This window comes from Xiphophorus maculatus, chromosome 6, assembly GCF_002775205.1.
Source record: "Xiphophorus maculatus strain JP 163 A chromosome 6, X_maculatus-5.0-male, whole genome shotgun sequence".
In the NCBI taxonomy this organism is placed as follows: Eukaryota; Metazoa; Chordata; class Actinopteri; order Cyprinodontiformes; family Poeciliidae; genus Xiphophorus; species Xiphophorus maculatus.
In genome coordinates this window covers 19,580,307-19,605,490 of record NC_036448.1, presented here as the reverse complement: position 1 = coordinate 19,605,490, position 25,184 = coordinate 19,580,307, and the positions used below count along the sequence as shown (strand labels likewise).

At 35.6% G+C, this 25,184-nt stretch overlaps 2 protein-coding genes across 2 annotated transcripts; both read left to right on the top strand.

The window, feature by feature from the left end:
* Positions 1-166: 166 nt before the first annotated feature.
* Positions 167-3,251, top strand: LOC102230110 (chemokine XC receptor 1-like). The gene is made up of 4 exons (XM_014469083.2): positions 167-199; positions 564-659; positions 1,447-1,472; positions 1,600-3,251. Exon 4 carries the CDS (start codon positions 1,610-1,612, stop codon positions 2,570-2,572), a length of 963 nt encoding a protein of 320 aa, XP_014324569.1. The 5' UTR covers positions 167-199; positions 564-659; positions 1,447-1,472; positions 1,600-1,609; the 3' UTR covers positions 2,573-3,251.
* Positions 3,252-6,903: 3,652 nt separating this feature from the next.
* LOC102229849 (chemokine XC receptor 1-like) lies at positions 6,904-8,736 on the top strand. The gene is made up of 2 exons (XM_014469106.2): positions 6,904-6,958; positions 7,118-8,736. Exon 2 carries the CDS (start codon positions 7,128-7,130, stop codon positions 8,043-8,045), a length of 918 nt encoding a protein of 305 aa, XP_014324592.1. The 5' UTR covers positions 6,904-6,958; positions 7,118-7,127; the 3' UTR covers positions 8,046-8,736.
* The last annotated feature ends 16,448 nt before the right edge of the window (positions 8,737-25,184 follow it).

The following is a 25,184-nucleotide window of genomic DNA, read 5'->3' as shown; positions in this document are numbered from 1 at the left end:
TAAGAGCCTAATATTTTAACAATATTATGCATGAGTTTATATAAATTTCTTCATTTATTCTTTTAATTTGTATTGTTTAGTCCAGCAGTTGTTTCTCCTGACATTTATTGGTGTATCACTGCTCTTGAAGGTCGATGGTTACCATAGCAACCAATAACCGATCACTCGTCACCTTCTTCCGTCGCCGTCGGTAATTGCGGTACGTATTAGGATCAGCTCTGTGTTTTCTTTACAAGTATTCGATTTTAACAAATATTTTACACAAATTAAATCATATACAGTGTTTCATGAGTAATTTTGCTATGTTCTTATACACGCTTTTAACTCTTACCATTATGCGTGTTAGCTATGTTTAATTTTATAACTGTTAACTGCTACTATAACTGCTGTTAACTGCTGTCAAGCCCTGCCACATGTTGTAATATGTTGTGTTATTGCTGGAGCAATTTCAATTAGGTGGCCGGGGGTGTTTGCTAAATAGCTTTAGTGTTCCTCAGCCTGAAAAGGTTTCGGAAACACTACTTAAAAAAATTATTATTTTTTTCTTTTTGTTTTGTTTGCAGCACCTTTGGATTCATTTTCAGCCACAGTGATGTTGCGTTGACTGTTTAAGCTGCCACGTCGGATAGTCGGACTGAAGATGGCAGCACCTGTCTGAGGTAATGTCAGCATGAAGAGATGTCTAATTTCTTTCTCTTGTCAAAACTGGCTTAAAAACAAAATATATTTTTGGAGAGATTTCTAGATAAACTCAAAACCTAGAGGGCAGCGTCTGATACTGTAAGAAATGTTGGATTTTTGCCATCAAAGTTCTTCAGACAAGAATCAGACAAAAACCCCTGAAGTCTGACTTGCCTGATAAAAAATGAACTATGAAAAGAAAAGAACCCCCCTTCTCCCATGAATGTATGAACATATAAACACAGGTAAAAAAAAAAAAATGGTGCAGCACAATGACTTCCTTTAAATTACCTCTTATAGATAGTAAAATGCTGCATTTTAACATCTGTTTAATGATTCAAGGTTAAAGATTATTGTCACTGTAATAATGTCAGACAAAATTCATGTTGGTACCCTAAAGGAAATCAAGATTAAAATAATATAGAAACAAAACCAAGCAACACATTATTAAGCAGCAAATAAAATATCATAGAAACAATGGTTAATTAAAATAAAAATGTGTACAAATTATAGCACAAAGTAGCAAATAATGCAGCAAATAAAGGGCAATCTTTAACTATTAATTTGGTTTGTACAGCAAATTGTATGGCTGAAAAAAAGTCTCCAGGGTAAGAAAATCTGCATTTTTGAATGGAAAAGGTAGTCATTTGTTTTAGTTTTGAAAAATCATTAGTAGTCAGAATTGGTCAACAATAACATCTGACTTAATTTGAAGCAGAAAAGGGAAGTTTTTGTTCTCATTTTTGCTTTTTCTTTGACTTGCAGATGAGAATTGGCAGTGTCTGTCTGTGGTAAGTTTTTTTTTTAAGTTTTTTTGTAACTGATCTGGAATTAGGTGCTATACAAATGAATGAATGAAATTATACTTTGTCTTTATTAGAAATCTCAAAGTCCTAAACTTGTGCTCATATTCCTTAGATAATCAGCAATGGACAACAGCACAGAGATAGATGAGGACGTCTTACATTTCATCATCCAAAATATGACTTGTCAGGCTTTTGACTTTTCAACCATTAATGGAGCCGTGTTCATCACAATCTTCATCATCAGCGTCATCAGCAATGTCCTCCTCTTATGTATTCTGTTTACTTTTGAAAAGCATAATCTTTTCACATATATCTTCATCATAAACCTCGCTTGTTCTGATTTGATCTTTGCTGCCTCAGTCCCCTTCTTTGCTGTCTACCACATTCATCACTGGATCTTTGGGGACTTTTTGTGCAAATTCATCATTTGGGTGCACTTCTCTGGTCTCTACAGTAGCATCTTTGTACTAACAGCAATGACTGTGGATCGTTTTTGTACCGTGGTGCTGAACAACTGGCCAAACAACACTCAGAGGAAGAAACGGTATACCATCGGCGCCTGTGTGGTTGCCTGGCTGAGCAGTATTGGTCCATCTTTGTATGATGCTTCCAATATGGAGGTGTCTGATGATTACTACTGTGAAGCTGCTTTTTCTGATGAACTTGGATATTATTTCCAAATTGCTTTGCTGATTTTGATCCCAATTGCCATTATTATTTTCTGCAATTGTGCCATTATATATACTATTTTACGAGCAGCACACAGGACAAGGCACAAAGCTCTAAGTATAGTTTTTTGTATCGTTGTAGCTTACATCATCTGCTGGGGACCCTACAATATTGTACTTCTCATTCAGTCCAAAACCTGTGAAGAACTGCAGCAGATGAATATTGCCTCCAATATCTGTCGAATGCTTGCCTATTCCCACTGTTGGATAAACCCTCTTCTGTGTATGCTCACACAAAAGTTACGAAATCACCTGCTTTATATTTTGCGCTACAAAGTTGCTAGGACTGAAAGAGAGAGAGCCAGTGGCCAGGCTTATATTCAGAATGCCAGTGAATCTCACAGTTCAGGTCTTTAAGCAACAATGCTGAAATTCAAGAGTATTTGTTATAGTACATGGATACAGAATCTAGTATAGTTTGGATATTGTTCCAAATAGATTGGCATGAGATGGCTTACCACACTGAAATAGTTGGAAGTATTTGAAAAAATAAAAATAAAAAAGGGTTTTGGCACCAAAACTGTTTTGTCATGTGGGTGCTGGGAACAAATGGATCAGAAAATTCAGTTTAGCAAAATATCTGTTTTAGTGTGAAGATGATCTTAGCCAGCTTTTGTATGTTCAACCTGTTATTTTTCTATTTTTCTTTTTATTTCTTTTTCTTATTTTGTTTTACAAATGATGAGGAATACGTGTACTGTAAATGTGAATGATGAAACGGGACAAAAAGCACTGTTAGCAACAAGACTTGCTGATTAGGCAATACCAAGAACAGCTCTATAAAGAAAGAAAGATAAATTAGTCATTTATTTGAAAGGTTTTATATTTTTTAAATGTATAAATTGGTTTTATTCTTCGTTTATGATGGATTTTTGGTAATTTGAAACAACTGCTAAATGAACTATGTACTATGTATTATGCTGAATTGCTATTTCTGCTTCGGTGTAGTTTTGTTTATTTTGTACCTGTTACAGTTTTTGGAGTTCTTTTGTGTGTGTTTTGCTTGAGCAAATAAAATATTTCAGCTTGAAAAAAACACCATATTGTTATGCTTCTCTTTGTATTTTTCTTTAATAAGTGGACATTTGTTCACCTAAAACTGTAGTGACCCCAGAAAGATGGTTAGATTAAAACTCAGAATTTGAGGTCATAAATAATTAAACTCCTGACATTTAATAACGGTTACATCTTTAATCCTTTAATCATGATATTGATATGTCTCTAATGCAGATAGCGTACCGCTTTTCTATGTAGAAATAGATGCTAAAAGGTAAAGGTAATTTTATTTATATAGCACATTTTCAGCAACAAGGCAATACAAAGTGCTTTACAGGATTTAAAAGGAAATACAAACAAAATAACAAATCAAAAGAAAGAGCAAAAGAAGAAAAAGCCAAGGCTGTACAGTGGCGCAGTTGGTAGCATTGTTGCCTTGCAGCAAGAAGGTCCTGGGTTCGATTCCCGGCCCGGGGTCTTTCTGCATGGAGTTTGCATGTTCTCCCTGTGCATGCGTGGGTTCTCTCCGGGTACTCCGGCTTCCTCCCACAGTCCAAAAACATGGCTGTTAGGTTGATTGGTCTATCTAAATTCTCCCTAGGTGTGAGTGTGTGTGTGAATGGTTGTTTGTCCTGTATGTCTTTGTGTTGCCCTGCGACAGACTGGCGACCTGTCCAGGGTGTACCCCGCCTCTCGCCCGGAACGCAGCTGGAGATAGGCACCAGCAACCCTCCCGACCCCATTAGGGACAAAGGGTGAACAGAAAATGGATGGATGGATGGCAGAAAAAGCCAGTAATGTTGATCCAAAGTAAATAAACTAGACACTCTTATTCGGGGTTGCTAGTTAAGTATAAGTAAGTATCCTCTGGTCTAATTCCTTTTCTGGTTTGGAAGAACAGGAGTTTAAAAAGTAGTTCCTAGGATAGTTTTTCTGGGTTCTAGAAAAACCCTGGGTTCTAGAGTTAGCGTTGGTCTTTTTATTCCAGTTAAATCATTAGGAAATGGACCTTAGTGTAACTTATACAAGAAATAATCCTTGATTATATGTAAACAATTTGATTGATGATAAATTCATCTTCTTTAATAAGTAAATTAAGGTAATAAAGTAGATTGTGTCTTACACAATCTAAGAAAGAAAGTAAGAAAAAATGGGGGTGAAAGAAAGAAAAACTGCTTATTAATTAGCATCATATTTATTTTTCATTGAATATGACATATTATATCAGTTTTACAACCTAAGACACATTCACATAGTTAAAAACTAACTGTCCATTACACAAAACACATTGTTAAGATACCAGAGAGAAAAACTGTGTTTATTTATTAATTAAAAAACACAAATTCAGCTTTTACTTAGTTAACCCTCAATGTATACATTGTGTCAACATTTTCCCCTGCAACATTATTTATCTCTATCTCTGATTTTAAATGTTATTCTGCTTTCTTTTGTAATTGCTATGCTGTAAGATACTGTAACGTACGAACATGTTTGGGATTTTTTTTTTTTAACTTTCATTTTTGTTTAGTTCTTACTTCCCTTTCTAAGCAGTTTTCACTTCCCTGTCTAAACAAAATCTTCTAGCACTTTGTGAAAGGCTGAGTCTTAAAAAAATGCTGAGGTACACTTTTTTTTGTCCCTCACGAAATAAAGTCTAAGTCCAAGACTGAGAAAATAATGTAGACATGACACACATAATGCAATCAGAATCAAAACATCACTAGCTGGAGTGTGTCATACCGCTAAGCTAATGTGGCCGATATCACCTGCATTCGTCTCTGAAATGACATTGTGAGACTTTTATGAAACAGAGAGTTTATCAAAGTTGTAATGATTCAAGAAAATGTAATCCAGTTATTTTTTGAATAATTCAAAATTATATAAGTCGAATGTTTCACTTGAATTTGAAGTAATGTGACAACGGTTTTGTGCTTTACCAAGAACATAGTTTAAGATATGTTACAGTTTATGACATTAGAAACCTTAAGATTTTTTTCTCTTCAGCTTTTTGTTCTGAGATTATTGTTTTGTTTTAGAGACGTAGGCTTCAAGAATAAAATTACATTTATTTAGTGTATTTGGAGTATTTTTGACCTTTTATGCATTTTCACTAATTCATCATTAAATTTGAATGTATTTTGAATTGTAGGTTCAGCAGTACAGCAAAAAAAACCCCTCTGACCTGTTGTTTTTATTTCCTCATTAGATCATTTGTGGTTTTCTTTCATGACCACAAAATCAGCAATAGACACCAAAAGTGATTTTTTTACTTCTTCCAGAATGACAGCAATAGTGACATGGAAGAACCTTCTCATAAATGGGAAGACTTCAGTGCGCTTTTGTATGCAAGAATGTCATCATTCTTGTAAGCATGCCTGAAAACTCCTTCCTCTCGAGGTTTCTCCTGAGGAACAAGACGTGGAAGACAATGTCTGACATCTTCCTTCTGCAGCTTATAGTTTCTAACCAATTCATGGCAATTCTTAACTTTTCTGTGTGCAGTGCACTCCATGGATGGATCTTTGACAAGTGGTCCTGTGGAGTCATCTCAGGACTTTGATTACTCTGAGTACAAAGTCTCTCAATCCTCACTGTCGTGACCTGCCACAGTAATGTCACAGTGATGAAACGACCAACCCTCAAGCTAAGTTAGGATACTTATTTCCGGTATCATAATGTGGCTGTTGTACCTTTTTTAACAAACAGGGAAGCAGAAAAGAAGAAGCATCAAACTTAAGTTTGAAATGTTTCACAAGGTTGTTTTATAAGAAAGAGGAAATCTGGATTTTAAGATAAATAACACATTTCAAATTAAGGATGTCCAGAAATCCAAGCCTGAAACAAAACTGTTGTCAAAATAAAGCCATGGCCCAGTGGTTTAGAGCTAATGATTCACTACATGTATTATTAGTTTGGTTGATTGCTTAGACTTGCTTTATTTTAGTTTAGTTTATGTAGTGATAACAGTACCTTATTATAAGAAGCAATATTTCTTCCTTCTTTAAACATAGTACAGTACAGTAGCTTTTCTATATTTACTTTCTGAAAACTTTTCTGTAAAAATAAAAGAAAGCTCCTTTGTCTTGTAAGTCTGCAATTGGAAAAAAAAGTAATAGAAAAAGTTCAAATAATGAATTAGATAAGATTAATTTTACTCAAACGAGATGAGACTTAACTGATTTTAATTTCCAGACTGTTGCAAAGCGTTGCGCAAATAAAACTTTATCTGTTGATTGGTTGAATTGTTGAGACATTGAGATTCAAAAGTCATTTAATATGACACTGATTATTACAACGGATAGATAAAAGGGGAGATGATTGATTGGTCAATGATTAGCTGCACGAAATGTGTTAGATTTATAATTTGTTTTAGTTTAACTTGTGCCATCCTTATTTTCATTTGGTATGTTTAAGCATCTTAATAGAGGTAAATCTGAGGATTAAAACATGAGAAGTTAACTACAAGTAAAAAAGAATGTGATCAAAGCAATCTTTAAATACCTATTAATTAGGATTTTATAACAAGTTGTATGAGAGAAACATGACTCCAGGGTGAAAAATATATATTTTCAAACAGAAAAAGTGAGATCTATTACCATTTATTTTTGTTCTGAAAAACCATAAGGGGTCAGAATGGATCAGCAGTAACATCTGACCTAATCTGAAACAGAAAGAGAGAAGTTCGACTTCTTATTTTTGCTTTTCCTTTGAGTTCAAAGCAAAATCTGGAAGTGTCTGCTGTCTGGGGTAAGTTGTTTAACACTCTTTTGTATTTGATGAAGAATTGTGTTCTTTTTCAGTAAGATTTAACAGAAGAAGCTGTAAAAAACAAAAGTGTATGATGAGATAATATGCTTTGTTTTTATTATAAATTAACAAGGCATATTCTGTGCTCATATTCCCTAGATATTCAGCAATGGACTACGACTACAACAGCACAGATGAAGATGAGGACAGCCTCCCATTTGCTTGTCAATTTTTGGACTTTTCAACCATTACTGGAGCCGTGTTCATCATAATCTTCATCGTCGGCGTCATCGGCAATGTCCTCCTCTTATGTATTCTGTTTACTTTTGAAAAACTCTATCTTGTCACAAAAATCTTCATCATAAACCTCGCTTGTTCTGATTTGATCTTTGCTGCCTCAGTCCCCTTCTGGGCTGTCTACCACCTTCATCACTGGATCTTTGGGGATTTTATGTGCAAATTCATCATTTGGGTGCACTTCACTGGTCTGTACAGCAGCATCTTTGTACTAACAGCAATGACTGTGGATCGTTTTTGTACTGTGGTGCTGAACAACTGGCCAAACAACAATCAGAAGAAGAAACAGTATGCCATCGGTGCCTGTGTGGTTGTCTGGGTGATCAGTATTGGTACATCTGTGTATGATGCTTTCAAAATGGAGCTTTCTGATGATTACTACTGTGAAGTTGCTTTTTCTGATGAACTTGGATATTATTTCCAAGTTTCTCTGCTTTTTTTCGTCCCAATTGCCATTATTATTTTCTGCAATTGTGCCATTATGTATACTATTTTACAGACAGCAAGCAGAACAAGGCACAAAGCTCTAAGTATAGTTTTTTGCATTGTTGCAGTCTACATCATCTGCTGGGGACCCTACAATATTGTACTTCTCATTAAGGATTTGTACAGACCCAAAGACTGTGAAGAACTGCAGCGGTTAGATATTGTCTACAATATCTGTCGAATGCTTGCCTTCTCCCACTGCTGTATGAATCCTCTGCTTTGTATGCTCACACAAAAGTTTCGAAGTCACCTGTTTTGTCTTTTACGCCAGATAGTTGGTATTAACAGAGAAGGAGCCAACTGACCAGAACATGTCTTATGTTGAGAATGCCAGTCCAGCTCGCAAAACACGTGTCCTGCTTAAGTTGCACAGCAGATAATTGGTAACAACCAAACACCAGGTCACACCACAGGAACTCTCTTTTTTAAATTTATATGTGCACAAGTTTACACAAATTATATTTATATGGTGCATCTGAAAGCCAGAAATACTAATACACGAATATGGAATCTTAAAAGTCTGGCTATTTTTCCACACTGATTTTTATTGACTCACCATGTTGAAGAGTAACGTTTCAATCATTTTTAAAATATATATCTTTTTGGCACCAAATCTTTTTTGCATGTTGCTTCTATGGATCCGAAGTTTGTTTTTTTAAATAACAAAATTTATTGTGAGGACAATGTTAGTCAGTTTTCTATGTTCAACTTAGTTATTTCTTTCTTTTTATTTGCTTTTTGATTTGTGTTTTATAAGTGATCAGGACTACAGACTGTAAATGCAATACTGTTAGGGCAATACCAAGCACAACTCTATTATTGAGGAACAATAAAAATTGTTTAGCATTTTTTCACTTTTTTATGTTGCATTTTCAAACATTTGAAACTGCTGTTTAACTATGTACTGAGTTATGTTAAATTTTGCTATTAGTGCTTGAGCTTATCTGTTTGTTTAGCCCGTTTGATTGTTTGTGTGCTTATGAGTAAATAAAACATTTTTGCTTGAAAAAAAAAAGCATTTGTTAATTAATAAAAACTAAAGCGTAAATCTGTGAAACTTTTTTTCTGGCAGTTCCTACCACCAAAAAGGTCAAATAAATCAAATAGCTTTGCTTTTTAAGAAGCTTGCTATGATGTATAATAAACAGAAAAAAAACTAAATTTAATTTATTTGTTTGAACAAAATATGGAGTAAAAATCAAGTTTTTCACTTTCAATAATTTGGATCTTAAATTTGTTTTCATTGTGCCTATTTTATTAAGCTGTCAGACACATTATTTATTACACACAGTAGGCTATTCCTTTTTTTTTTAAATGTTATTTTTTTGTAAATACGTAAGCTAACAATGAGGGAAGCAGAATACACAAATTAAGTAATCCAATTGTGAAAGTTTTGCAAGAGTTTTTTATAAGAAGAAGGAAGATACAAGAGGAAAGTTTTATATTGCAAAAGAAACGTTTTCTAACATGATGAACAAATTAAACTATTCTTCACTTCCTCTTGGTGAATATTTTAGTCATTTCTTGAATAATGTGGTGAATAAATTAACCCACAAGGGGGCAACAAAAAGGAATGAAATAGACTTCTACTGTAGTAATGGCCCGTGATCATAATTTCTTTTCATAGTGTTAAATTACATGACTTTTGATTAATCATCTCAGAGTTGTATTATGAGACACACATCCTGATGTTGTGCAATGCATAGAAATTGTACTCTAAAGCATGATGCTGCCATATTTCACTGTGTGCATAGAAATCTTTTGGTTGATGCCCAATGAAGTTAGATTTAAGAATTGCAACCTTAATTCTGATCAATGACCATGACAGCCAAATCTGAGTTTTTCTTATGAAGAAAGACTTGTCTTTCAACTTCTGTCAATCCGACTCCTTAGTTTAATTAGACAAAGAGAACACAGTGAATTTCTGCCATTATGGTAAACAGTCATTGGACGTTCTTAAAATTATTTTAATATTGCTGTTAAGTCCTTAGCAACCTCCTCCACCCAGTTTCTGAAATGTTTTTTCAATGATTTCTGAGAAATGTCTTCTTTTTGCCTCTGCTGCTATTGTTGTCACGCATTGTTTAGAGTTATTGACAAATTTATTGTGTGTATTGTATTTTGCAGTAATAATAATAATAATAATAACACAGTGGAACATTTTGCACTTTTGTCCTAATACCTTTGTACCGTAGCTAAAGGTGAATCAGATTCAGTGTAAACTCAGGAAGACTGAATGCTGAAAAGTGGTTTTAAGGTGCCATTGCCAAGTATTAATTAAAGGTTGTCCACCTTTATGAAAATTGATTATTGCAGGATTTTATTGTTTAACATTTCCCACCAACAGATTTGCTTGTTTCTTATTTTAACTGTTTAAAATATATCACATTACCATAATGGTCTCAGTACCATCACAAAAACTTTGTTCTGTACTCTTGACAGCCACAATAATAATGTTACTAATAAAAAGTCTTTAAAATCTACCTTTTGACAAATTGTAGACTACTTTGTGCAACTCTATTTCTGATTGAGAGTTGGAAGCAATCTTTTTTACCATTGGGGCCTCTGTTTTACAACATTTGTACAAAGTTACTAGTTGTAATTCTACATGGGAAAATGAACTTGTGTCTCGTCAGAAAGTCTATGACAGAGCAATATTTCTATGTACACTATCTAGAAATATAATTTTCTTTAGTATTTCTCTGGGAAAATGATCTCCTACGATGCATTTCTCTGGAGTCCTGTCAGTACACTCAACTTGGCCCCGATGGCTCATCGTCTGGGGGTGGGGGTCCGGAGAGGAGTGCTCAGGGACAGCTCACTGGGTCTCTGTAACAGCAGCCACATCTCTGGGGCTAGATTAAGCTTAATTAACTAAACCATTCAGCATGCTTGAATGAATGGATAGAAGTCAAGGGCAGAGCAGTCACAGGAGTGCTCGCACATTCTCTGGCAAGAAAGAGCTTCGTGTTGGATTTTAACTGGATGTGTAAAATTTGACACTCTAGCTGTTCAAAGCCATGTTTAAGGCCAAGTACAATAAAGAGGCTTGTTCTGCCTTAATTGCATTGATCTATGAACGACTGAAAGCATCACTTCAAGGTTTTTCTGTATTGGAAAAAGTGTCCGTGCATTAGTTTTTCACATTATGCTGAGTTATTTTATTTAATTAAGATCTAAAGTAGCAGACCAAGTCACAAAAGTGCATTTATAGAGTGAAAGATATAGATTTCAGAATTTTAGGACAGGAAAAAAAATATTTATTTTACTTTGTCCATTCTCTGATGCCACTACATAACATCTCCAAATTAGTAAATTTGAGTCCAACTGTGTATAATCAGTATAATTCCAACTTTTTTAAAAAGGCCTCAGAGATTGATCAGTGAACAAACAGCATCATGAAGACCAAAGAACTCTGCACACCATCCTGAATACACTTGGTAAATATGGTGATGGCCAAATCATGCTGGAAATACATTATTGCAATAATGTACATTTTGTACATTATTACAAAATGTGAAAAAGTTCAAGGGTTGTTAATACTTACATTTAAAGGTACATTACATTTAAATATTTTAATAAAAGGAACTGACTGAACTGGTCAAACGCTATAACATATCACATCATAGATCAGAAAGAACGAGTCAAACTTAAAATGTACTCTCCATCCTGCAGAGATCCTGCTTACAATCTCAAAGCATCCCACTTCTTTTGAGTCAGTGCATTCTTATCTCCGAGTTCATTTTCTCAGCAAATGATGTTGTTGTTCACTCGTCTTTTTAGCCACAAGCAAAACAGCTGTTGTTGTTTTCTTATGTAGTCGGTGCTACTGCCTTCCATGGCCTTAAAATTCCTGCCATTCCCTTGTTTTCTCCCAGGCAAGTCGCACATCGATATCTCCCCTTTAATTTCAGTTATCTGTAACGATAATTACTCTGACCATATGTGAATTTAATTGATGCCTCTCAAATGTGTGAAATGTGTGTGCGTACTCTGTTCATGTCGCTAATAAAGTCTTATTGCTTGTTAATCTGGACTGTCAGGAAAACGCATGCAAATCGATTAAGTGTGCCAGTCTATCCTTTCTAACAACTGTTTTGTTCAATAAATATTGACAACTTAATCCTCATGCGGCAAATGCTGACATTTATGTCGTTTCATTAATGCAACTTATCCTGAAATTCTCATCAAGTTTGTTATGGGAAATTTAAAACAAAACAAAAAGATGGAGAAGAAACAAATTAATCACAAACATAAATGCAAAAAAAAAAAAAAAACATTGAAAAAATATAAAACTTCTACTCAAACACAAATACAAACTCATGTTTAAAAACCTCTAAAAAAGGAACTTGATTTAAAGAAGCATTGTGATTTACCAATTTCCTCTGCAATACTGCTCTCTTCCACTAGAGGGCATCTTATACTGGACTAAAGCAGTTCTTAAATGTTGATATCAGAGTTCCGTCTTACTGCACATACTCTAACAAAGCTGACAAGAAGTTATTGGTCCATATACATATATGTCCTCTTATGTGAATTTTATGAACATGTTTTTAGGCTCCTGGTGCGTTTTAGACACAAACCATGAAGAACAACTGCAACCTGTCTCTGATATATCTTAGGGTCATCCTCCCCTTTTTACCTGCTGTTGTCAGATAGGAAAAAAAGCATAGTGATTAACTACCGTGGAGACTTAATTAAGAAATCAAACATCTGGATATTCAGACTGAGCTTTGCTGCATCAGTTAAAAAGTAGCCATTTGATGTATCAAACAGTGCGGCCTGATGTTTCGCTTAAATTTTTCCCATCTGGCTTGTTTTCTCGCTAAACTTTATCCAGATATTCTCTTTTTTAGGTCTGTACCATTGTTCCATCCATAAGTATTTTTATTCCAGTTTATTGCTTTGCAAATCCTTAAAAACTTTTAATTTATGTGGAAAAAAAAGTCTAAATCTTGAGGCTTAATCTTACGAGTTTTACAAAATTACCTTACATTTTGTCTGCACAGATTACTGGTTTTTCTTATTTTTGTGGTTTGTGTTAACATATTGATAATAGTTCTTTAAAATACTATAAACTTTAAAATGCAAGTTAAAACTAATAATATCTCATGGTTCCTCCCTCTTTGTACACCACTGGCACACATTCAGTCTGTGTTGTTGCATCCAGCTTGTGTTAAACCTTCAGTGGCCAGGTGAAAATTGGCCTCCTGGACTGGTCTTCTGCCATTCCCAGCACAGTGTTTCTAACTGGGTGAATGACAGAATACCTCGCACATGAGCCAGGAACTGCACCTGCGTTGCCCCAAATGTCCTCCAGATGGGAAAGTGTCTGTTGATATTTTAAAGGATACGTATATAATCATTTAGTAGAATGAAAAGTTTATATCGTTGTTTTGCAAAAGAAAGGTTCTCAGAGGGACCAAAACAGACACAATGGCCACAATATTTATGACGATTTCACGTCAGTCAATTAAATATCTCTATTCAGTCAAGAGAAAATATTTGGGATGAGGGCCCAAATGTCCTGTTCAGACTTTGACATTGTAAGTTAGTCTCAGATAGCATGTTTAATCAATAATCACTACCTTCAAATCATGTTTATGCATCTTCAGACATCTTTATGTAGGCTGCCAGAGGCAACAGAAGACAACTAAGCAGCTGCTTGGTCCCACAAGAGACCTTGGATTGTCAAATTCTCAAATGTATATTTTTGGAATGAATAATATATCAGTAACATTCATACAAATGGGTCATTCTGTAAGACAGCTTTCTTCCACAAACATTCTGCTTTGCCAGAATTAATTTTTGAATTATAGAAGCTTGGAATTTCTCTAAAAATTAAAAGTTTTAACACTGAACTCTGCTTAACCAAGCAGAGTTGTGATTAAATTTCTTACCTTGAAGTCTGAAGCTATAATGCTGTTCATGGTAAATGGATGAGTTAAATGAGATATCAAATGAAAGATGGTGAGGTAAAGTAAGAATTTTCTACCAGATTTATGGGTTGGCTGGATGGAAGACTAAGATGGTACTTCAATTTTATTTTGCATTTTTAACAAAATTTTGCTCAAGATTTACTTATGCCTCACAATTGTTAATAGTTATTTGATCGTTGTTTTGTATCAGGAATTTTTAAGGCTAGAGGTTCAGAACAGTTTGTTGCATTTATACAGCATCTGTGTAACTGTGTCACTAAATAAGTTATAACCTTATTGTGTAGCTATTCATTCAAACCAACCAAACAGATGCATTATCAGAGCATGCAGTCTAAATGTTAAAAAGCATGTTGTAAACTGTAGGTTTCTTAAGCTTTGAAAGAGATGACTGTCCTATTCAAATATCAGTTCACGTCTGTTGATGACCTTTGATCTTTGTGCGAACCTACATACCTAGATCTTGCTGTTACACCCCCATTGTGTGACAATAAAAGATACATCTATTCTATTTTATCATACGTATAACGAAATTGAATTAAGGGTAATACAAGGTCTAACAATAGTGCCTCAGTCTTGTCTTGAATGGCAAATCCCATCAGGGTTTTTGTTTTATTGAAAAATAAATAAACGTTATCAAAAAAAGGAAAGAAAATAATCAGACCTCCATTAATTCCATGCCACACCAATGCATGCTCAACCTGTTTCCTGAATACCTTAGAGAGCCTTTTACATCTTGGCATGGTGACACGACACACTTGTCAAGATGGCAAAGGTTTAAATGAGAGAGACTGTGTCTATAAAACCTTCACACTCTGGCAACGGCTAGGACTTTGTAGGTTTAAATATCTGATATTTAGGCTAATTCCTTATTGGTTTCTTTAGATGATTAAAATAATGGAATAATTCCTCAATTAAAACTAAGAGAATTAGAAGAATAAAGGTTTTACTAGTTCAGTGTCAAAAATGTGGAAACAATCTCCAAAGCATGTCTCATTGTGCATTATTTAACTATTGCCATTGTTATATTTAACATTAAAAACATAGAGATATACTTGTAGTTGTAAGTGAGCCACACAATGAACCCCAAAGTTATGTGAAGAAAATTAAGTGATTTATAGAAGTATATATAAAATTTATGTCTGAACTTTTTAAAATTTTTAAACCTGAAAGCTAATAAAAAATACAATAAGTAAAGTTTCTCTCAAAAGGTCAGTATTACATTAGATCAGCACAAAATCTTATGTTATCCACATTTGTATGGCCTACACACAATCCTGGAACTGTGTAGGCCACACTACCGACTTGACAGCACACCAACCACACAAGGATAAGCTGCAAGTGATATATGGAAAGCTGAGTGGAAGGATGAAGTATGAGCTTCAAAGAGGTTTATACTTCACAGTAGATTGACATATGTTTCTCTAGAGCAAGGTTCATTAATTTATTTGTTTAAATGGCTGATCATGTAATATCAAGGTTTGCAGAAACCTTAGGGATAATATTGTGGGTTTCCTTAGCTGCAAGTTGCAGCAATCAAATTTAACTGAAATAAACATTTGAACTTGTCACTGTGTGTGCAATCAATGTATATATTTGTATGAGTTTACTCCTAAAGTTTCAGCTATTTTAATTTAAATAATCTTGATGAAATGTTTAAATAAGCGCATACTAAATTCTGTATCTCTGTCTACATTCCAACTCATACCTGTGACATACCTCTTTATTAAAATGGCTATTATACTGAAAAATAAAAACATTTTCATCTCAGATCTTGGATCTCAGCACCTGGACCACTTCCCACTGAGCTCATGTCCTGCAGACCCCACGTTTTGGCTTGTCCTTTCTTATCCTCGGGCTGCACCAGCTGCCGTCTACCTCCGACCTCACTCCAAGCTCCTAACATGTTTTCCTCTGGTCGTCTTGTCAATCCTGTTCCTCGTTTTGTGTCTGCTCTCCCTTCTTCTTCGGCTCAACTTTCCAAAAAAGGTGAACAGGAGTGATTCTCAATAGCACCGTGCATGACTAATGGTGGAAACATGTTAAAATCATTGCAGAAATGTCCTTGGGAAGACAAATGAATTTTCAGCAGAATAATTAACTTAATTAACAAATTTGCATGCATATTCATCAGGGCCATTGAAGTCTTTCCAGCTCAGCTTGATGAACGTTGCTGTGTAATAACCAGCTCATTTACATTCTGCCATCCACTGCCATTTGTGTGGATTACTGAGAAAAGGCAAAGTGTGTGTGGGTGTGTGTGTGTGTGGATGGTGTGAGAGCTACGTTCTATGTGCATACACACTGCCTTCTTTCCTTTAACATGTCATACAAAAGCTTGATGAATTAATTTGACATATAGTTTTGTTGTATACATTCCTTTCCATTTGTCCCAGCTGCCCTTGCTTTTGCACACTGATGAATATGGAGTTCACACACAGTCATATCCATACACACATACCTTGCAGGAATGCAACTGATCCAGGGCTGAATTTATGTATGTGCTTGTGCGCCAAACCCATATCTCTTTGCATCCCTGTCCCCCACCCCCCATCTCTCTGGTGGGCAGTTCTTGGCACCGATCCTGAGTCGTAAACCCTCCTGGGCTGCCAGACTGCGAGCTGTTAAAAACCACGAGGCCCTCCGTACCCCCTCCCCATCTCTGCAGGGCAATCTTTAAAGGCAGCAAGGTGTGACGGCACAGACTGGCAGCTTGGCAGCGATGCCCGAGGATACCAACGTTCCGTCAGCCGTGAACGGGCACCATCACATGGGCTCGCCTAACTAATATGCTCATCGTACATGTGCCTTTCTCATGCCTCATCTGGGCCGGCGAGAGACAAAGGAATTCATTAAAAAAATTCACATAGAGTTGTTTTGTGATTTTGTTGGGATGTAGTTAATTGGGAATTTCACACAAGCTAAGACAACTGAAGGAGAGAGCATCCAAATGAGTTTAGAAAAGTTAATTACACTCACTTGGCTGTGTGTACGTACACACACGAGTGTGTGTCCTTGGTCTGGCAGGGCAGGAAACAACAGGGAAGTTTGGTCCAAAAAAACTCACATTTATCCTTAATACCACGCCTCTCCATAATTTAAGTGACATGAGGAAACCACGACTAAGTTATCTCTTACTATGATTTTGATGAACAAAGGCACAAATATCCAAATATCTGCCAGAGAAGTGCAGAAAACTATCAAAAATAAGGCAACATTTTGCAGTCATTTTGAAATGAACAAATAACTTGCAGTCGTGTTAAGTCCACTGATGGCAGCAGATGGTTTGGCGATGAAGTGGACTTTGTGATTCAAGGAGGACGGCATGTGGAAAATTGGACAGTTCAAATTCTTCTCAACAAGGTTCAAGTTGACACTTTCTTGTGCAAAACTGTTGTAACCCTTGCTGATATTTCCTATTTCCTTTATTGAAGCTGTGGTTTTAATGTATAAACAATGTTGTGTTTATTAGGTTCTAAAATAAATATCCACCCTGTTTATTGTAACAATGATAATGTGTGATATATAACGTAGTCTTATATCAAATTGTTGTACATTGTTTTGTAAATGCATATGTTTTCCTCCATTTGGGCAAAAAGTCTCAACACTGTAAAGGTACAAGTGCCTCATAAGGAATTTACAAACACTTAACAATACAATTAATTATCATTTTGTAAATCAGTTATAAATCATCAGTAAACAATTGTAAAGTAGGTAAATTACATTTTCCACATATTGACTTGCTTATACATTGTAGTTACTTGTAACTAGTTTATCACCACTTGATCGTGTAACTGGTTTGATGAGTAATTTTATATTTTTAGGGTGAATTTACAGGGTGAAGCCTATTCTAAAGTGTCAATTGGGGAAAAAATGATTTCGTAATCTTGAAAGCAACACTGCTCATTACAAAACGGTGACTGTCGCAGTAACTGATTTGTTTTGTTTTGTTTTTTTTTTATTTCCTTTATTTAACCAGGTAAATCCCATTGAGATCTGGATCTCATTTTCAAGAGGGACCTGTTTTTTACCTATACATGATAAATAAGCTGTTAAAAGTCAGTTATAAACTTTTATAACTGACATACCGGCACTTTTAACTGGTCTGTCACTCGCTAATTGATGCACTATAAGTTTTTATTACTGTTTTGTTAGGCTCTTACGACTTACATTATAACTGGTTTACATTGTATTTAGGTATGTAAAGCAAATCTTATAAAAGTGTTATAAGATTTGCAAAATAAACTAAAAAATATTATTTAATATTAAAAGTAATTACAATCATAGCTGAAAGACAGTACACCAAGCACACAAAAAATCCTTTATAAATTATTTAGCTCCCATTTATTAATTAAAGAGCATAGACTTTATAACTCCTCCATAAGACAGCTGTTTTTTTATATGTATTCAGATTCATAATATTGCAAAAGACTGGGCACATTTAAGTTTACTCTCCCCCCATAAGCATTATTACTGCTTAATGTTAGTTTATAGAGTCTATATAGCTTGACTGATTACTGGTCTGTTAACTATTTATTAGTCATTTTTACGTTGAATCTTATTGAGAGGGGGTAATAAATAAAACAATGCACATTTTCATTAAGACTGTTTAAACTTAAATTAATTTGGTCTTTTAGTTCCAAAATTATGTGTCAGATCTCTGTTGAGCAAAATCACACCACAGATTTCAACTTTCAATTATTTATCAAACAATGATGAAACCACAACGGATGTTTATGCAATATTAAGAATATGTTAAAACTAATACATACTGGAAATGAGTTCAAGAAAAGCTTCCACTGAGAGTCAATTTTCCACTGGTTACGGTATAAATAACTGTAAAATTGAATTTTCACACCTATTTTTTGTCTGTTAGGGAAGTACAAATTAAAACAGTGCAGAGATTTAGACTAACTGAGACCATAAACTTAAAAAAAAAAGCAAAAAGGGAAGCAACAATTATTAACTATAGCAACTATAGTATTGCTTTAAAATCCACATCTCCTAAACTATTGCATTTTATCCCACACAATGAGATGTAAAACACAGAAAGAAACTAACTTGCTGATTTGCGTTCGTCTTTTTTGTGTTCCGTTTTAATTGACTTTTGTTTTCTCCCTTGCGCTCGCCATGTAATATTTCCACCAGCTTTAAAAGCCAACGCCAAGCGAAATGCTTTCACAGCTTTTACTGAATCAATATGTTCCTCTGTACAAAGCTTCTCAAATTGTAGTTATCACATCTGAAGAAAATAACAAAATCACCTGACATGTAAAAAACTTGTGATATTGAGCATACTTTGGCTCTGCGATGCTTTCCCCTACGTTTTCTTTTTCCTGCAGACATATGTGTGACACTTGAAGCTGTTATATTAGCTTGAAGTGTGAAAGAAAGCGGTTACAGTAATATCTTTCACTTGAGAGATGTGACAAGGAAATGGTTTTTCTGATAACTGGCAACTTCAGATCTTGTCCGACACAACACATCTTGTGTTCCAAGTCGATAAATTAACTTCTCCAGAAATATGTTAATGAAACATGTGCAGTAAAACTAGTTTATTGAGAGACTCACTGTAATGTAATTACACATTCTACTCATAAAAGCACGTTTATTGTGTTTTCTTGCCTGACCCTTTTTGTTATGAAGTGTCCATCGATGCAAAACGACCACAAAACACAAATGGACCATTAAACTGACCTTCATATAAAAATCAAACGACTGTCATCACACTGATGGGGGAGTCTACACAAAACGCACCCCGTTTCCCTTCAGTGAGAGTGTAAAAAACACACATCAAATGCTTTGTTTCATGATCTTTTCTGAACTTGCAGCTCTCACATGAGTAAATAGATATATGAAAAGTCTGATCATAGAACATGAAAAGCATCGTTTTGCTTCAATGGAAAAAGACTTCTGCCTGCAAACTGGCTTTGCTGGCCTGCTACTGATGTTGTTCCACTTTACTCAAGAGTTAACCTGATCTGTCTTGAACACATCTATTTTACCCGAGACAAAACACCTGAATGATCCCTTCAGCAACTTGGATTCTTGTCTTTGCATCTAATATTCACATTAGCCCGGAAACTCGAGAAAATAAAATCTTGTCACTCTTTCATAACCCATTTTGAGTTAGAAGGGTGCTGCATTTGAAGAAGCCACCATTTGATGGTGCAATTGATGGGAAAGTTCTGAAGAAAGTCCTGAAGCCTCAGAGGAATTTGATTACCTCCATCCATTATCTGCACAGTGAGCAATTGCGAGGCTCACCATCTGTCATCCGTTTCATTTGCATCGTCAACACCTGCCCTGCCTGTTTATGCCTTCACATTTTTTATAAGCTGCCTTTCATGGCAGGGAAGAAATGTTGACTTTTCCTTCTAAATATATTAATTGCAAAAGTTCAAAGAATGTATTGGGAGACAAACAACTTGGTTTATGTTTAATAGAATTTGGATAGTCTTCTTTTGATTTCTGTTGATTAAAAGTTTAATTTACACTGCCCACAAACAGACAGACAGACAGATAAATAGATAGATATAGTGATTTATCTCCTTCAGTAAACTCTGACCAGCTTTCCTGCCTCTGCTGAAGAAAATCACCCACACAGTACAACACTGTTACCACCATGTTTCACTGGTGATGGAGTGGTCAGGTTGATATGCGCGGTCTCATTTGATAAGACCAACATTTTCCCATGTTTGCTGTGTGTCGGTATTGTTTCTCCTTCACAACATAACTTAAGAATTTCATATCAAAGCAAAAAATGAATATCTATGAATTAGATAGATAGATAGATAGATAGATAGATAGATAGATAGATAGATAGATAGATAGATAGATAGATAGATAGATAGATAGATAGATAGATAGATAGATAGATAGATAGATAGATAGATAGATAGATAGATAGATAGATAGATAGATAGATAGATAGATAGATAGATAGATAGATAGATAGATAGATAGATAGATAGATAGATATTTTTCCCTCCTATTTATTAGTCATATATTGTGCTGCACTCACTCCTTCCTCTCTCCCTTCCTCCCAGCCTCCTCAGTCCTCCCCCATCCATCCTCCCCGTCTCCCATATCCCCAGGTGGTGCCGACGGCTGCGGGGCCCATTAGCGACAGAATTCCTGCCTCCAGCAGGCCATGCGTGTCCCGAGTGACACATTTTTGGACCGGCACCAAAAATCCAACCCTCCGCAGACAGCTCACTTCTCCACGCAGTCACCACGGTCTGTGTTGGTGTGTGTGCGTGTGTATGCATGTGTGTAAAAAAGAGAGAAAGGCCTTGCTAGCACAGCATGAGTCCCACAGGAAATGCTTGAAAGGCAGTATGGGACAGATTGGTGAAGGGACAGAATGGTCTAGAATACTAAAAAGAAAAACTGCAAGATATTCCACAGCAGTGAGAACATATATCCATGCCATCACTCTCCTGCCAGGTTGGGACATTTGTTATAGTCATAACCTCCACAACGCCTCCCTCCCCCCACTACCACCACCATTGTGCATCGGCATGCCTTCCCACACAAACTGCGTAGATGTAGTCTCTTTCACTACAAAGATTTAATTGGAGTTTGCTGATCCACATTGTTGTTTGGCAATGCTCTTTGCCAGCTGATGCGTGTGTACCAAGTTTTACTTTGCAAACACCTCCTGTTCAGTGAAGAGAGTGACTTTAAAACTCGAGTTTTATTAATTTTACATCAATCAAATACAGTGAATAGTGTTACTGCAGTGATAACCTCATCTGGAATGATGTACATGTGAAAAAATTTAAGCTTGATCAAGATTCTTAGTCATTGGGAGGAGTGATTATGGAACAATATTTTATGAGTTAAGAGAAAGAAGTAATCCCTTTTTAGGAGAGATATTATGAATGATTTCTTTCTTCATGCTAATAGATAGTTAATTATGTACTTAATGACTCCTCACAAAGCAGTATATAATTAGCCTGGATGAGCCAAGAAAGTTCCTACTTGTTCCTACATGTTTAATGCTGGTGATTTCTCATTTTCAAATTAGACTGTGGATGATGGTGGTTTAAGACTGCCCGCATTATATATCGATCTATACATAGATCTATTATTGTAATTATGCATAGGTTCTCAACCCATTTTCTTAAAATGACAGGCTCCCCCTAAAAAAACTTGAGCACATTGCTTACAGTTAGTTTTTTCAGAAGGGACAGGGAAGCTGGTCAAAGTTAATAGGAAACATAAATGAAGGTAAATACAGATCCACACTGAAAGAAAACCTGTTACAGGCAGCTAAACGCTGAACATGTTTACTTTCAAGTCAAACAACACCAAAAGATAGACAGAGCGAAAATGAAATGGTTTAAACCAAAGCATATGTGTTGGAATGACTCAAAGTTCAGAGCTCAATGCAATTAAAAATTTTAGGCAAGTCTTGAAAATTGAGGTTCGCAGATTCTCTGAATGAACTTTTGCTATTATGAAAATAAACATAAATGTTAGTTTTGTGTTTAGATCAGGGTTGTGCATCTCTCTGTGCAACTTATTTTAGGGTTTGCACAGTGTGACAAGACAAAGCAACTAAACTATACTATCTTGCTGAATATGCCTGCTTATTAAAAAAACAACCTTGCACAAACTGGTATTGTCTATTAGTATTAGCACACTTATAAAGCCTGACTCACAATGAACCAAAAAAAAACTGAGGCTTAGAGCAAATCTGTAAAATCTTTCAGGCTGCAGATGTAATTAACAGTCAAACATTAACTCATCACTGGGTAGAAAAATGCATTTTCTATTTCATGGACAATAAATCATTACGTTAGCTTAGAATGTTTAATAAAACATTTGTCTATGAAATATCAAATTTGGAAATAAGCTTTAAACTAGCACCGCTATCACTTCTGAACGTTAACTGTAATGACAGTGACATAGCTCAGCTGTGTTAAAAATGCTCCTTCTTCTGACACATAGAGAAATTCATAACAAAAAATATGGAGGTATTAAAAGTAATGTTCTCCGTAACTTTATAAGGCTGTATATCATTAAAGAAGGTGACGGCATGTGTAACCATTTTAGCACAGGTTTTTCTAAAGGACAGCAAAAAAGTTTCTCACCACTTTTGGAGCTTCTGGTCCAAGACAAGTCTAAATCTGAGGTTAGAGGACGACCTATACATTCACAGAATGCTGCTTTCTCAAATGTGCAATAATGTAAATTATACTACCTTATTCTTAGGCACTGTGTGTATTATTATCACCTACAACATCTCTACCTAGTTATTTTTGTGGGATGCACCTTACACAGGCTCCATTTCCTTGGTGATGATAACCATTGTCTCCTTTCTATCAAAAAGTATATCATATATTTCTAAATAAAAGTATTTTAATACACTTATTAAACAGATTGAGTTTTATTGACCCAAGAATGTAAAAACCAATACACCCGGATTTAATCACGAAGCTCTACCTTTTCTCTACTGATGCATTTGCACGCCACATGCACAGGTAGAACTCAAAACCTCTGTTGTACAAAGTTGTGTCCCGACCACTTTTAAAGACTACCTTTTAGCACAGAAACCTTCAGTAAATGACCCCTTGAATCTATTTTATTTTTACCTTCACAGTTTTACTTTAACGAATAACAAAATAAGACATTGCACTCTTAGCTTGAGCCATATTAAGATAAAATCACAGTTTTCGGGATCTGAAATCTGAATCTGTGGAGCAACAAGTGACTCTTACTATTATGTAAAAATCAACTTTGTTACAGCTTTATCTCAAGTTATAATGTTATTCCCACATCAAAAACGTTAAAAGTATTACTTTGACTGTTTCATGCATGTTTCAAAAATCCTTGAATATCTCCTGGCAGCCACTAAGGAGAGCCTAAACCCTTTCGCATAAAGCACTGCCCTTTACCTCAAATCTCTTCCTTAGAGCTGCAGTCACCAGCCAAGCTTCCGCCTCACAGAGATTCTCTCCCCCCTGCTTTCCCCACTCAGCTCCACCAGACTAGCGGCAGCAGCAATTAGCAAACACCTAATAGAAGTTCTAATCTCCGGAGATTATACAAGCTATTTCTCAGTAAAATGCTGCTAAGAACGGTTGTTAATGACATAATGGAACAGCATTGTTGTGGTTTCATGCTGAAGAGTGTTGGAAAGAGCAAGAGCTTCTTAAAGAGACAGACCCACAATTTCAAGGCTCCAAATTGCTAAGTCAAATATATTTTCAGTTATATCTGATAATATAACTAAAGGTAACATAGTTAATTGATTGTGCTTTAAAAAGGAGCTACGTACCTGGAAAGTACATCACACATCCCATTAAGCAATAAAATGTTGTCCTTTACTGTTGTTTTATTCTGTTTTTCTGTGCCTCCATAAAAAAGCAGTGACGCCACTCTGGCTCCCTTGGTAAATGTGGTCTAACCACTACCATGCATGTCTGTTGGTACCCACTTTGACTTTTCCTGATAAACCTCTTGCTATTGTCACCTAAATAATTGGCTCGTTCGAAATTGAAAGCATGAATTTTGTGCCTCTCTGTTGGTCATCACCCTCTCGCTCCATGTAGGCATTAATCTGGTTTCTCAGTGGAGTCTCAGAAGTTTCCAGGTCATAGTAGTTTAGACCCTTGTTGGGTTCTTAGTAGTTGTTAAACATCCTCACCAATTTCCTTTTATCTTTGAGTTTGTTTGGGGTTTTTTTTTCTAAAAAATATAAGTAGACAAAATCTATGAAAGCAATAAAACAGACAAAAGTAATGTAAATATTGCTATTATAATGTTAAAAGATGAAAAAAAAAATCAGTGGTATGTTCAATCACAAAGTCAAATTGGATTGTTTTCTACTCTTTATGGTTTCTGTTATTCCTTGAGAAAAACAAGCCGTATTATTTTACTGCAAGTTGTATGTATTCAAGGTAAAGTGTTGTCTATATCTCTTTGAGAATTTCTCCAAGTTATCTATGTACCTTGCATCACACTGCAGTCATTATTACCAGATGCTCACATTCACAGTCAAGGGAATCAAAAAGCACTTCATCCAACAGCACCCGTGTCTTTGCCCTGAAATAGAGTGTTGCTGGGGTGTCAGAGGATCACACCCCTGTATGTTTCCCACCTGCTCCAAAACCCACCCTATATGCCGTCGTATTGTAGCAAACCTCCCAACCACCCCACACACACGCACACACCCACGCCAACACACACATATTACAGAAGCCTGCATTCACCAAGTTAAAGTGCCCCCAGACAAAGAGCACAAAGCACAAAGGTGATGTAGTGACAGATGCTCCCGTCACATACTTAGCATATCTCCACCTCCAGAATAGCTAAACTGCAAGAGTCAGTCTCCTTCTTTCACCCCTGGAAATCATCAGCTCTACTTTCTCATAACTTACATTCATTCCGCTCCCTGACGGATGATTCGCAATAATTTTTTTTACCCAATATTTATCCAATTTGACCAAATGGTATAATTAATGTTTTGCCATTTTCCTCTTCTTCCTCCTCTCCTT

Bases quoted from the DNA above. Each gene is read 5' to 3' on its own strand.
- LOC102229849 (XM_014469106.2), top strand. From the start codon at position 7,128: ATGGACTACGACTACAACAGCACAGATGAAGATGAGGACAGCCTCCCA.
- LOC102230110 (XM_014469083.2), top strand. From the start codon at position 1,610: ATGGACAACAGCACAGAGATAGATGAGGACGTCTTACATTTCATCATC.